This window comes from Pinus tabuliformis, chromosome 5_2 (genome assembly GCF_031772625.1).
Source record: "Pinus tabuliformis cultivar Carrire ecotype Pingquan chromosome 5_2, CPIR1, whole genome shotgun sequence".
Lineage (NCBI taxonomy): Eukaryota > Viridiplantae > Streptophyta > Pinopsida > Pinales > Pinaceae > Pinus > Pinus tabuliformis.
In genome coordinates, this window is record NC_142306.1 from 981,468,221 (window position 1) to 981,480,781 (window position 12,561).

The following is a 12,561-nucleotide window of genomic DNA, read 5'->3' on the forward strand; positions in this document are numbered from 1 at the left end:
AGGGCCGTCAACAAATCATAAGCCTCCTTGTTTGCTGAGGAGGTCATTTTTTCCATTGAAAAGTGGTTAATTGAAGGCGATCTGAATAAAAGGGAAACCGAAAGAAATCAGGCACCCTTGACAGAGCAAATGTAGAATGAAGAAAGGCATCTTATGAATATCTTGGATTTTTCATCTGAAAATTTTCAAGATCAAGCAGGATGTTCCACATCATCAGCATCACAACCCCCTACCTGAGTCGTCGTTGCGGTGACTATACATTTTGAGCAACAACAAGGCCCAAAAATTATAACATGGTATTAGAGCATGGTCTTTGAGAAGCGTAGTTGGATCTGAGATTTTCACAAGTGACAACTTTGAGAGGGAGTTGTAGGAATTGTTGCAGGTAGCAGCAATGTTTTGAAGACCCATGCCAAGAGAGTTGGCTAAGTATGGCAGACTGCTTGTATAGGCCATGAAGGCCATGATCAATAGGCCTAGTGAGACATGGAGTAGATTGTTCACATGAGGAGTTGTGGATAGTTGCAGCCTAGTGCGTAGACAGAGAAATGGATGAGAGATTCATTCATTAGATGTGCTAGGATCTTGAGAGGAGATCAACACAAGAGAATGAGAGATTCATTATGATCCAAGCGTGAAGGTTTTGTGAAGAGATTTGAGCTTGGAGTGGCCATGTAAGGGTTAGATTTGTTCCTGTGATAGGAGAGGGGCCGAGAAGGTCAGAGCGCTGAGATAGCCATTGGAGATCCAAGTGAGAAACATGGAGTGAAGGTCAAGTAAATACTAAAGACCTTGAGGGCTGAGTTGGAAGGCTCAAAAGGAAGTCAGTCTCTAGAGAAAGCTAGTAGCTCAGAGAAAGATAACCTTCGTGTTTAGGAAGTCATGGCACAAGATGGCCATGTAGGATGTTAGGAGCGGGAGGCTTTTAGGAGCAGGATGTTTTCGAAAAAGGGTCCTTGTCATACAGTGGGAATTACTTCTGTGTCATATGGAGCATTTGTGGTAGTGGTTCAAGGGTGGAAATGTGTTTCAGGTTTGAAAGCAGAGCCACTTCCAGGTGGTGTTGTGAGAATACATCCCTCGCTAAGAGGGATTGTTGATATTTTGGGTAGCATCAGGAGTATTCTCATGTGTGGGGCAAGTGGGCTAAGTGATGGGGCTTTGTACCCTGAGACCCATGGTATTGACCCATAGTATTGCACCCCTCAGAAAATCATAAGTACAAGGGTGAGTGGTTCATTCTTGTGGCTTGGAAAGAGAGTTGAGAGGGCTTGAAGAGAGCCGAGAGGGTTGAGAGAGCTTGTGGAGAGCCTAGAGGGTTGAGAGGAGCTATGGAGAGTTGAGAAGGCCGAGAGGGCATAGAGACGTGAAGGAGCATGAGACATTGAGAGAGAGATTCTCTCAACTAAGCAAGATATCTGCATTTGTAATATTGCAGGTTTGCTATGAGTGAGATACTCAGTTGTGATGGTTCAAGGAGAGCATGGATCAGCAAAGGAGATCCATATCAACCAGATCAAGGACAAATTTAGGGCTTGAACCTTTGGATCAGATCTAGGGTAAGTGTTGTATATGTAATTTCCTTGAGGGATGTCATCCTAGTAAGGGAGCTCGAGTAGGTTATGAGAATAATTTAATGAACAACCGTGGATTGATTGGGCAAAACTTGTGTGTAATATGTTTACTACGCATGATCTAATTGCTGGTTTTATAAGTTCCATTTTGCTAAATTTGTCTCTGGTTAGGCACACCAGTGTGTTTCAATTAATTAGTTGGGTTAAAGTTAATTTGAGATTGTTACTAGATCTGGTGTGTGTGTGTGCACTTAGTCTAGTGCTCAAAAATTCTAACAAAGTGAGCTAAGCAAAAATGTGGGAAGCATAATTGGCCAACTATCTGTGGAGAACCATGGATGTCAGTTGTGGAGCTGTTAGCTGTGATTAGGATTATAGGAGAACAATCTCCAATAGCTACCCCTAGTTGTGAGTGGGTACCAGTGCCTAACCATCTAAGTTTCTCTTAAGATGGGTCCCTTCCATGAGAGCGGAGCTTAAAAAAGGGAGTGAAATTCAACTTGAAAACATGCCCCTAAAAAATTCATGGTTTGACATTTCCAAAATATGCATGGAACTGTCTCATCCTTACTACACAATGGACATGTCAAATTAGTAATGCCAACTTTGTGCGACCTACTCTTGACAACTGATCCTTGATGAAACAGTATCCACCTCCTAACTTTATTTTTTAGGGGCATGAGCCTTCCAAATGGTTTGACACCTCCTTAGTCAATGCATCACTACATCTTCTAGCCCCCTTTTGTTGTTTAACAAGCTATCTAGGTCAAAGGTGTGCCTAAGCAACTCAGTGCTCAGTGACAAACAGTGAGGTGATTAAGATTGTTTAATTTAACAATCAACTCAAGAACTTGGGTTTAAAATTGCTTGAGTGAATGCAGGTTCTTGGGTGAATTTGACACCATAGAGATCCCCCTCATCGTCCAGCTGCTTAGCCAAAGAGATTCTATAAGACATTTCTCAAAAAAGAAAAGAAAACAAGAATAGGCATACAACATGGACAATGCCCCTATTTTCTCAGTGAGCTCTCCTTTGGGATGGGTGAGGGTGAAAACTCTTGCCAAGAGAAATAATGCATTGTATTTTATTCTGTGCACACTGCACATCATATGAGTTCCTCTTTGCCTTTTGTTTTTTGTGAATGTATGCTTTTGTTCTTTCAGCTAAATTAACAACTAAGCATTTCTTTGAACATCTTAATGCACAATGGTGTGCTTGATTTGGGCTAGTATTGAGGAGCTCTGAAGTTTATTAAAAACGGAAAATGTAGGGTGTACTTCATGAGATAAAAAAGCAGTCTCTGAGAAAATCTTTCTTGCTCACCATCCATGTATTCTGATGATTTTTAATCTGTTACTGGAACAGGTATGGGATAATATGATCATTGAAACAGCAGTGCGGGACTTCTATAATTCTGACCTCACACTTATGATAAATGCAATTTGGAGAAATATAACTGTATGGACCTTATTTTTGATGCAACCAGTTTTCTCAATCCTTTGTGTTATTTGCATTTCAAGAACCATATTTTTTTAAACACACAAGAAAAGTAGCAATACATGATTATACTTTGATTTACATAAATATAAGTTCTCCTGGGCCATTCTTGCATTTTGAGAACATTACAAACGTTTAGTTGGCAGATTACTAATTCATTCTTTATTCTATACAGTAATGACTCATTTCTTTTTCTTTTGTGTGAGTTAAAGCTTATATCTATATATTTTATTGTATCAATTTCTTCCTTGCTGGAACAGGATAGTTGGTCAGATGATGTTTATCCATGGCAAAGATGCAACACAGATGAGATTTCTTGTCCAAACCCGTAAGTCTGAATTTTATGATCAACTTTAGAATACATGTTTAATTCTTGGAAAAGGTATATATAAGTCAACAAGCGTCAAACTTTGCTAAGAAATTAGATAATATTTATGAAACAATGAGTGGTGTATGTAGAAACTGAAACAATCTATTACACAAGGAATGGTTTGTGTGCAGTTTCAAAGAATGAGACGAGAAACTGTGATCAACATTTCCTTGAAAGTTAAATGAGGTAAACTATATCAACTAATAGCCTGGAAGACTATTATCAATAAGATATAATCAAATCTATGGACCTTGTTACCCACCGAAAGTGGGTGACCCCTAGGAGAAACTTTTCTCTTATGCATCTCTTCCAGATGGCAGCTAACAGCCTCTGAGAGCCACCTTGTAGCCGAATGTGACATGCCATTCATATCTTCGCCACCTGCATCGGTCATATGCCCCCTCGTCCATTTGCTATGATCACATGTTTGAAGGTGGTCTTTCGGTCAAAAGGTACCTTATTCATTATGCATTTGAGTGCTTATGCTTGTTTGTATTTTGGGCATTTGGCATGAATTATGGGGTGACTTGGAAGAAAAAAGGGTCTTGGCTGTAGTCTTGTTCCCTCACCTTAAATGGGGGGTTAATTTTCTATCCTAGTCTAGCGGGACCACCTCTAATGGCCTATTGCTTTAGGAAGGGGCACTACTTGGGAATCCATGATTGAGATAGCGTGTTCCATCTATCCCTTTTCCATACTTATCACTCCCCTCCGTACATTACAAGCCCTTATTCCACCTCCCTTCTCCAGGTCCACTTGACCATGGGTCCACTGGGATTTAGCACACCCCCTTCCCTTTTCCACATATCTGGGTCAGGCTTGGAAATGTTGCCCCGGGAGATTGATGCAGCTAAAAGAAAAAGAAAAAGCATATCATAGCCACAAGCAAGAAACAAGAGAAAAAAATTTATAAAATGCAAAAGATGGTTGGGACATTAAAATTAGCACATGGGCTAAAGCCAAGAATGAGCTCTACCCCTCATCATTATGGCCATCAGTTGGTTCCTGGGGCCAATGTTGCCCTATCACATTATAGAAAGGAACCCTTGCATGTCCCAACCCTAGGTGGGCAATGAACTGCCCCACCACTAAGGGGGTAATATCTGCTACACATCATTCAAAGCATGCTCTCATTTCTTAGAGTTTCGAGTAGTAATATAAAGAAAACTCAAGAAAAAGTAAAAAGCAATAAGGGGTGGAAAAACAAAAGGTCGGGGTAATTCATGCATCCATGATTGCTCCATCCTCATATCTGTATGCCCAAAATGTGGAATTCGTCATCATTGTTCCCCCTTTGACCATGGCATTTGGCCCAGAGACCACTTTTCCCCTCTGTTCTATCATTATTCACATGACACCTATTGATTGAAGGGAGGATTGAGGTCATGTCATTTCCCTTTGGGGGTTGGAAACACCTAATAGGGTCGTCTATTGGCAATTCCTACATAGGAAGGTAAAACCATTATGTGACTAAGGCCCCAATTTTGGAAGAGGAACCTTGTATGAAGTGTCATATTGCCTATTACTTGCAAGTTTGGTTCACTTAGATGCAAAAAAGAATGATTAAATGTACCTAATGTCATAAGTTGCAGTGCTAGATATTGTGTGTGATTGGCAGGTGGTTTCATTATCAGCTGGGCAACTTAAGTAGGGCCCAAGTCCACTAGAGGATCATATTGACACCAATAGGTGAAGCGTTGAGAGCCATGGGACTCCTGTCACTTGCAGATTATTATTCATATGATATATCCATGGGCACCCCGGGCACCTCAACAGGCTTGCACTTTGCCCCATATTATTCATGAAATGATGCACTTGGACTTGCATGCCGTAGTCAACTTAGTAGTGATCACATGAATTGGCAACTGATCCAAGGCCTAGATGAGGTTTGTCTGACGCCTTAGACATGGAACAGATAACACCATCCTCAGAGGCCTTAGCATTGGAGCAGAACCAGGCTATTTTATCACCAAGAGACCCATGAGACCTAGTGTGTGTTCCAAACTCAAAATTGGGGTCCACAGGATGATTTGCGTGGAAGTCTAGGGGTCAACCCCTAAATCATGATTTTTGGAGCCCTCTACACTCATCTTGGCACTAGAGGAGCCCAACACATACCTTAGAAGGGCCTACACATGAATGACATCAACATTTCAGCCTCTTTGTGGGTTAATCTTTATGCTTGCACGTTGGTTATTAGGTCGACCTATGACCAGGATTGTTTCTTCACATAACCTTATGACTTAGGAGGGGCTTCTTGTCCTAATTCAAGTTAGTAGGACTCATATATATTAGAGAGACCTCATTTGATCTTTCTCATCATCACACTTGGAGATTTCAGACCTCTTAGAGGAACTCACATTTGTTTCTTTGTGGCTATTGGAGATTCTTGGAATGCATTTTGATGTGTGGAGTCTAAATTACTTAATAATTACTAAAGCAATTGTTAAAGACAAATATATTTATTATTATCTTGAGCAAAATTTGGATTATTGATTCCCTCCAAATTAAGATCAAGTTGATCTCTCAATGATAGGGCTCATTGGCACTAAAAGTCACCCTATTGATTTATATGAATAAAAACCCTATAGCTCATGGTTCGAAGGCTCATTTAAGAAGCTCAAATCTTATCTATGAGGCTTGTATATATCTCTATGGTTCAAAAAAGAAACTTGCAAATGCTTTGTGTCACTCGCTTTTGTAGTAGCTCACGAAAATTATAGCGGGTCACTATTTTTGGATTGCTCTTATTTGATGAATTTGTGGCTCACTTTATATATATATATATATATATATATATATATATATATATATATTTGTTACTGGCTTGTTCTTATAATGGTTCTATGATTAAATTGAAGGCTCGCACATATTACTGTGGCATGATATATTCTATGGCATTGCTTTTGTTCTATGACTCAGGTCCTTCTCTAAGGCATGTAACAGTCACTTGTGGTTCGCTACAATTGTGGCTTTGTGGTTGGTATCATCACAGAGACACTATTCTTGTATTCATAGTGGCATTGTGACTCTGTGGGTTTCTCTATAAACAAGTGCCTCATCGCAGTGGTTCTATAATACGTTTACATTACTGTGTGATTCTCTGTGGTCATACGTGTCATTGGTTCTCTGTACTTGCATCAACTGTGGCTTCGTACCTAAGTTTCACTTCTTGATTATAAAAATAATTGACATATCACAGACATACAATGTCTGGCATCACATATATATCGTAGACATGTAGGGTTTGACATCATATACATATAGTGACTTGCTTCGATGGTTGTATGGCATCGTTTTCAATATCAATGGCATCACTCCTTATAACAGTGGCTCTCTTTGCATTGACCTGCAACAATGGCCCTATGTCTTATTGGCACGATCTCATAGCTTGTATGTTGTTAAGATTAGGTATGTTCTATGCTAGAGCAATTTATTTAAATTTTCATAGTTAGCAATCACATCAGCATTATGATAAACTGTAGATAGAACATAAATATGAAACGCAGAAGACAAGCCAAGACAAGAGGACACAAGATATGGCGCGAGCCAGGGACAAACCCCACAATGTGTGGGGAAACCCTTTGATCAAATCTTCTTTTATCTTCAAAGTTCAGCAGAGAAAGAGAGAGAGAGAGAGTACAATTACAACAGAATTCAACACTTTGACTTATCTAGATCTAGCATAGATCATTTCGTATAGCGATGAGATCAGTTGAAGACATTTTGCTTCAACTGATTCTCAAGGTGACTCCTTCACCTATCATTCTGCTGTATCTTGTCCATGTGCTGCACCTCATCATATTGCAACATCATACCATGTTCCTGAGCTGCACCATGCTGCTTTACTGCTGAGTTGTACGCTGTACATAACTTGCTGCTCTTAATCATCATGCTGCTGCTCTAGCTGTCACTGCTTATTAGATAGGTCACCTTAAACTGTCCTCATGAACAGCCTCATCACTACACTGGTTGGGGCACAAACTCCGTCTGCTACAGCACCCTATTCACACCCATCAGATTCAACACAGCCTCTTGATCAGGCATAATAGATTGCGGTATTGTCTCCCTTTCTAGCTGTTGTCAAACGCTGGAATATAAGGCTAGAACCAGCCCCTGTACTCACCCAACAGCCCACTAAAAAGGGCTCAGTCCATCCGCAATGTTTTCTGTGCAATCCGCTGCTCAAGACAGAGATAAACCTTGCCACAAATGCCCTTACAAACAGCCCAGAAGTAGACTCCTGTAATGTGGCCTTAATGCTGGTTCATTTGCACTTCAAAACAGTCATGAGAATGACCCTAACGTCCTTCTCTTCTTCGCTGAAGTTGCCCTAACCTGCGGCCCTAAAACAGAGACCCTTCTCCTTGTCTTAAGGCTCCTTCTCTTGCTGTGGATTAGGGCCTTCTTGACTGTGGCTAGATATCTCTTCAAGGCGGCTAGGACTTGTGTTTGAGTCTCCTCTTCACCTGCGGCTAGATCTTCCTTCAAGACTACGGCTAGGTCTCCTTCATGATTGCGGCTATGGCTTCATAATCTGCAGCTACGGCTTCATTATGACAGCAGCTAGGTTTCCTCTCTAGGGCTGCGGTTAGATGTCTCCCATGACTGCGTATTACTGTATACATGATAGCGTTGAATGACATCGTTGAATTTCCTTAACTGCGTTATGACATCGTATAACCTCATTATGTACAACGTGTAATCCATCGTGGACAACGTGAGAACTATATATAATCTCCAGCGTAAGAATATCTCTGTCTTCCTTTGCCTGCAGATCTTTATGACTTGCGTATGCGTCTTCATTGTCAGCAGAGACTGCGTTATTACTGTATACATGATAGTGATAATTTAGATTGCGTGTATCCTTTGTGTGAACAGGAGTGCGTGTATGATTTGCGTTTTATCCATTGTGTGAATCCTTTGAGTGAACATGACTGCATGTATATCCTTTGCGTGAATCAGAACTGCAGTTATCCTTTACGTGAATCAGGACTGCGTGTATCCTTTCCGTGAACAAGCGTGCGTATAACCTTTGCGTTTTATCCTTTGCGAAAACAGGACTGCGTATAGGATGGCTCCATTTCAACTGCGGTTGTGCCTCCTTTTATCACTGCAGCTAGGGCTTATTATGATCACCTTTATACATCGTATAAGGATCCTCTGTGACTGCGTCTAGATGTCCAGCATTTCATCTTCGTTAAGGCAACGTAGATATTAGGGCACTCCTTTTAGATCTCTTCTCCATCAAAACCCAAAACAGGATGAAGAGAGATCACGAGAGAGTGAGTTGCCAAATGACTTCAAATCCTCTTCTATTTATACTAACGTGTAGATGATGAATAGACACGACGTTTGGGCTTCTAGAGCCTACATAAGAGCTGGTCGGCTCGATAATAATTACATAAACAAAATAAATTCATATCTCCATAAATACTTGTCAGAATCGGATGATCCTTGGATCAATCCTACACCTTTCGACGAGAGGGATCCAATAAAATTATCAGCTGCCATAAATAAGCTGACCCACATGGAGTTTTGCCCTAGTTGCCAATTTAACACTCCCTCTCAACTAGGGGGAACTCCATCTGCTGATCCATATGTCCGATTGTACTATCTCTATCATCAGTGCCCTGCATTGGTCTGCTCATCTTTGCTCAGCTCTACTGGCTCGGCTCTGCTCTGCTCAGCGCTGCTGGCTCTGCTAGGTCTGCTCTGCCCAGCTCAGCTCTGCTAGCTTTGCTCTGCTGGCTCTGCTTTGCTCAGCTCAGCTCTGCTAGCTTTGCTCTGTTGGCTCGGCTCTGCTCTGCTCATCTCCGTTGAACTATGAAGAAGAAGAATTGATCGAGAATGAGTCATATCATTCTCCACTGACCTGAAGTCAGTCTCAGAGTGCATACCACTAGTCCCAGACCAGTCTCAACTGACCCGAAGTCAGCTTCATAGTAAGTACCACTCCTACCACTGGTCCCAGACCAGTATCGCAGTCTCAGAGAGTGTACCACTGGTCCCAGACCAGTCTCAACCGACCCGAAGTCAATGTCATAGTATGTACCACTCTCACTGGTCCCAGACCAGTACTGCACTGACACGAAGTCAGTCTCGGAGTATGTACCACTGGTCCTAGACCAGTCTCAGCCGACCCGAAGTCAGCGTCATAGCATTTACAACTCCTACCACTGGTCCCAGACCAGTATCATTGATCCTAGATCAATGGAGAACATCCTAGCGTAGGGAGTATGGTAGATACAACGATGCGTCCATCGGTATTACTATGGTCCCTAACTTCATTTCCCTGCTCATTGATCAGATGAGAGGTACTTCCCATGAGTCCCAGACTACATGGGTAGGAAGCCTCGACAGGAGAACTTAATCAATCCTGTCCTCACAGGAGAACACATCAATCCTGCTACAATCGCCATGGAGAACACATCAATCCAGGCTGCCATGGAGAACACATCAATCCAGGCCTCACAGGAGAACACATCAATCCTTCTACAATCGCCATGGAGAACACATCAATCCAGGCCTCACAGGAGAACACATCAATCCTGCTACAATCGCCATGGAGAACACATCAATCCAGGCCTCACAAGAGAACTAATCATCCTGCTACACAAGAGAGCGAATCATCTTGTCCCACAAGAGAGCGGATCATCTTGTCCCACAAGAGAGCGAATCATCTTGTTTCAGTGCACACCACCAGGGGAGGGTGAGTCACCCTGTGGTCGTATGTTGCTCCAATAGAACTGCAAGCCCCCCAAAGCTCCTAGAGCTCAATGTATGCAGCATGCAGGACCCTTTTACAAAGGTCTCTCGACGACTCCAAGTTGTTCGGGAAAATCACAAATTTGATCTTTCCTCAGGGCTCTGTCCTGTACATCATCTCAGTGTGATGGAGCCTCCTTGATCATCGAATTACCATATCTCAGATAAGGCAGTAATTGATGTCTATCTGCTGGAGCAATTGTCAAATACGAGATTCCTCAATAATCGAATCCCATCTCTGGTTGTCACAGAGATTCACAGTGGTATTCATCATGTGTACAAATAGCTCACTGAAGAGCTTCAGCAACCAGACTGCCTCACAGAAGGCCATACTATCAGCAATGTATTCTGCCTTGGTGGTGCTCAGAGTCACCGACTTCTGCTTCCTGCTCATCCAGGATATCAAGGCAGATTCCAAACAGCACTGAGAAGTGCTCTAGTGATCCTCCATACTTCCTGCCCACTCATCATTCGAATAATCATGTGGTTTCATATTTCCGGCAGTGTATCTCAATTCATGAGAGATTGTGCCCTGAAGGTATCTCAGAAGATTCTTGGCACCAATCAAGTGAGGCTCAACCAAATATGAGCTCACCATGCTAACTGCAACACAGATGTCCGGACGGAGGTTCTCCAAGAACATCAACGCGAATGAGTTTATGAAACTCAGAGGCATTTCCCAAATCTGGTCCGACATCATTACCCTATAACTTCTGAAAGTTAAGATCCTCGAGGCAATCACAAGCTTGCATCTTATCTTCCCACATTCAGAATCCAACTCCCTCTGTCTCCTATAAATGAAAGGGTCTGCACCTGTCAGACATAGGTGCCGGTACGAGAGGTTTATCATCCACAACCTTCGAGTAATGGTTTGGATCGGTTTCACTCCTAGTGAATCTCAGCTGCATTAGACAGCTATCAATCCTCTCATATTTTGCCTGAGGTGTTTTTCTTCAAGCCATAGAGGGCTTTCTTCCACCTGTATACATGAGATTCCTTGATCATGATTCTCAAACTCCTCGGGTTGTTCCAAACCTGTGAACCTGTTGCATGAGGGGAATGGTACCCTTATAATATTTTCCTTTGGTACATTTCAGACATGTACCTTCATGCTTCCTTTTGAATTCAGGCATCCTAGTCACCATTTGACTCACAGACCTCTAGAGTTGAGTCAATGGACATGGTCCCCAGTGGACTTCCTGCAACTTGATACAACCCTGAACTCAAAAACATCTTTAAAAGATCTATTTTCAAACACGTACCTTTCCATCGATAAGTGCCACCCTGCAACCTTTGACTTCCATTTCCGAGATGGACATCAGGTTCGATCAGGTACATAAAAGAGATTTTGGGGTTCCTTGCTTTCGTGGAAGAGTCGACCATTTCCTTGATGACCTGCATTACCAGTCATTCTTTTGATCATTGAAGATGTCCCAGGAATGATTGTTATCTTCATCAAGAGATGTGTCTCTGCCATTCGGACACTCCTTCGCATAACGACCGAACTTATTTCAACAAGGCATCCGCCTTTCCTTCCACCCTTAGATCCGAACTTCCCAATGAAGTGATCTTAAGATGGACCATCAAAATCTTCCGCTGCGCCATTCTGATAACATTCTTTGCTTTGAATTCACCCTCGGTGAATTATGAGGAACCCATTGATCCTTCTGTCTTGTCCCAACTGTCTTCGGTGATTGCTATTTCACTCTTGCTTGGGCATTGTCTTCACCTCAGCTCTGATACCATGTTAAGATTAGGTATGTTCTATGCTAGAGCAATTTATTTAAATTTTCACAGTTAGCAATCACATCAGCATTATGATAAACTGCAGATAGAACATAAATATGAAACGCAGAAGACAAGCCAAGACAAGAGGACACAAGATATGGCGCGAGCCAGGGACAAACCCCATAATGTGTGGGGAAACCCTTTGATCAAATCTTCTTTTATCTTCAAAGTTCAGCAGAGAAAGAGAGAGAGAGAGAGAGTACAATTACAACAGAAGTCAACACTTTGACTTATCTAGATCTAGCATAGATCATTTCGTATAGCGATGAGATCAGTTGAAGACATTCTGCTTCAACTGATTCTCAAGGTGACTCCTTCACCTATCATTCTGCTGTATCTTGTCCATGTGCTGCACCTCATCATATTGCAACATCATACCATGTTCCTGAGCTGCACCATGTTGCTTTACTGCTGAGTTGTACGCTGTACATAACTTGCTGCTCTTAATCATCATGCTGCTGCTCTAGCTGTCACTGCTTATTAGATAGGTCACCTTAAACTGTCCTCATGAACAGCCTCATCACTACACTGGTTGGGGCACAAACTCCGTCTGCCACAGCACCC

At 42.1% G+C, this 12,561-nt stretch overlaps 1 protein-coding gene across 4 annotated transcripts in view; it reads left to right on the forward strand.

The window, feature by feature from the left end:
• LOC149162591 (endonuclease 4-like) overlaps positions 1-12,561 on the forward strand; it is a 326,614-nt gene that overhangs the window by 176,407 nt on the left and 137,646 nt on the right. For all 4 annotated transcript variants that reach the window (XR_016261938.1, XM_089437328.1, XM_089437327.1 and 1 more), the window contains exons 6-7: positions 2,940-3,032; positions 3,332-3,399. Coding sequence is in view for 3 of the 4 variants with exons in the window: in XM_089437328.1 (XP_089293454.1) it covers positions 2,940-3,032; positions 3,332-3,399 (161 nt within the window). In the remaining variant the exon portion in view is untranslated. The remainder of the gene's footprint in view (positions 1-2,939; positions 3,033-3,331; positions 3,400-12,561) is intronic.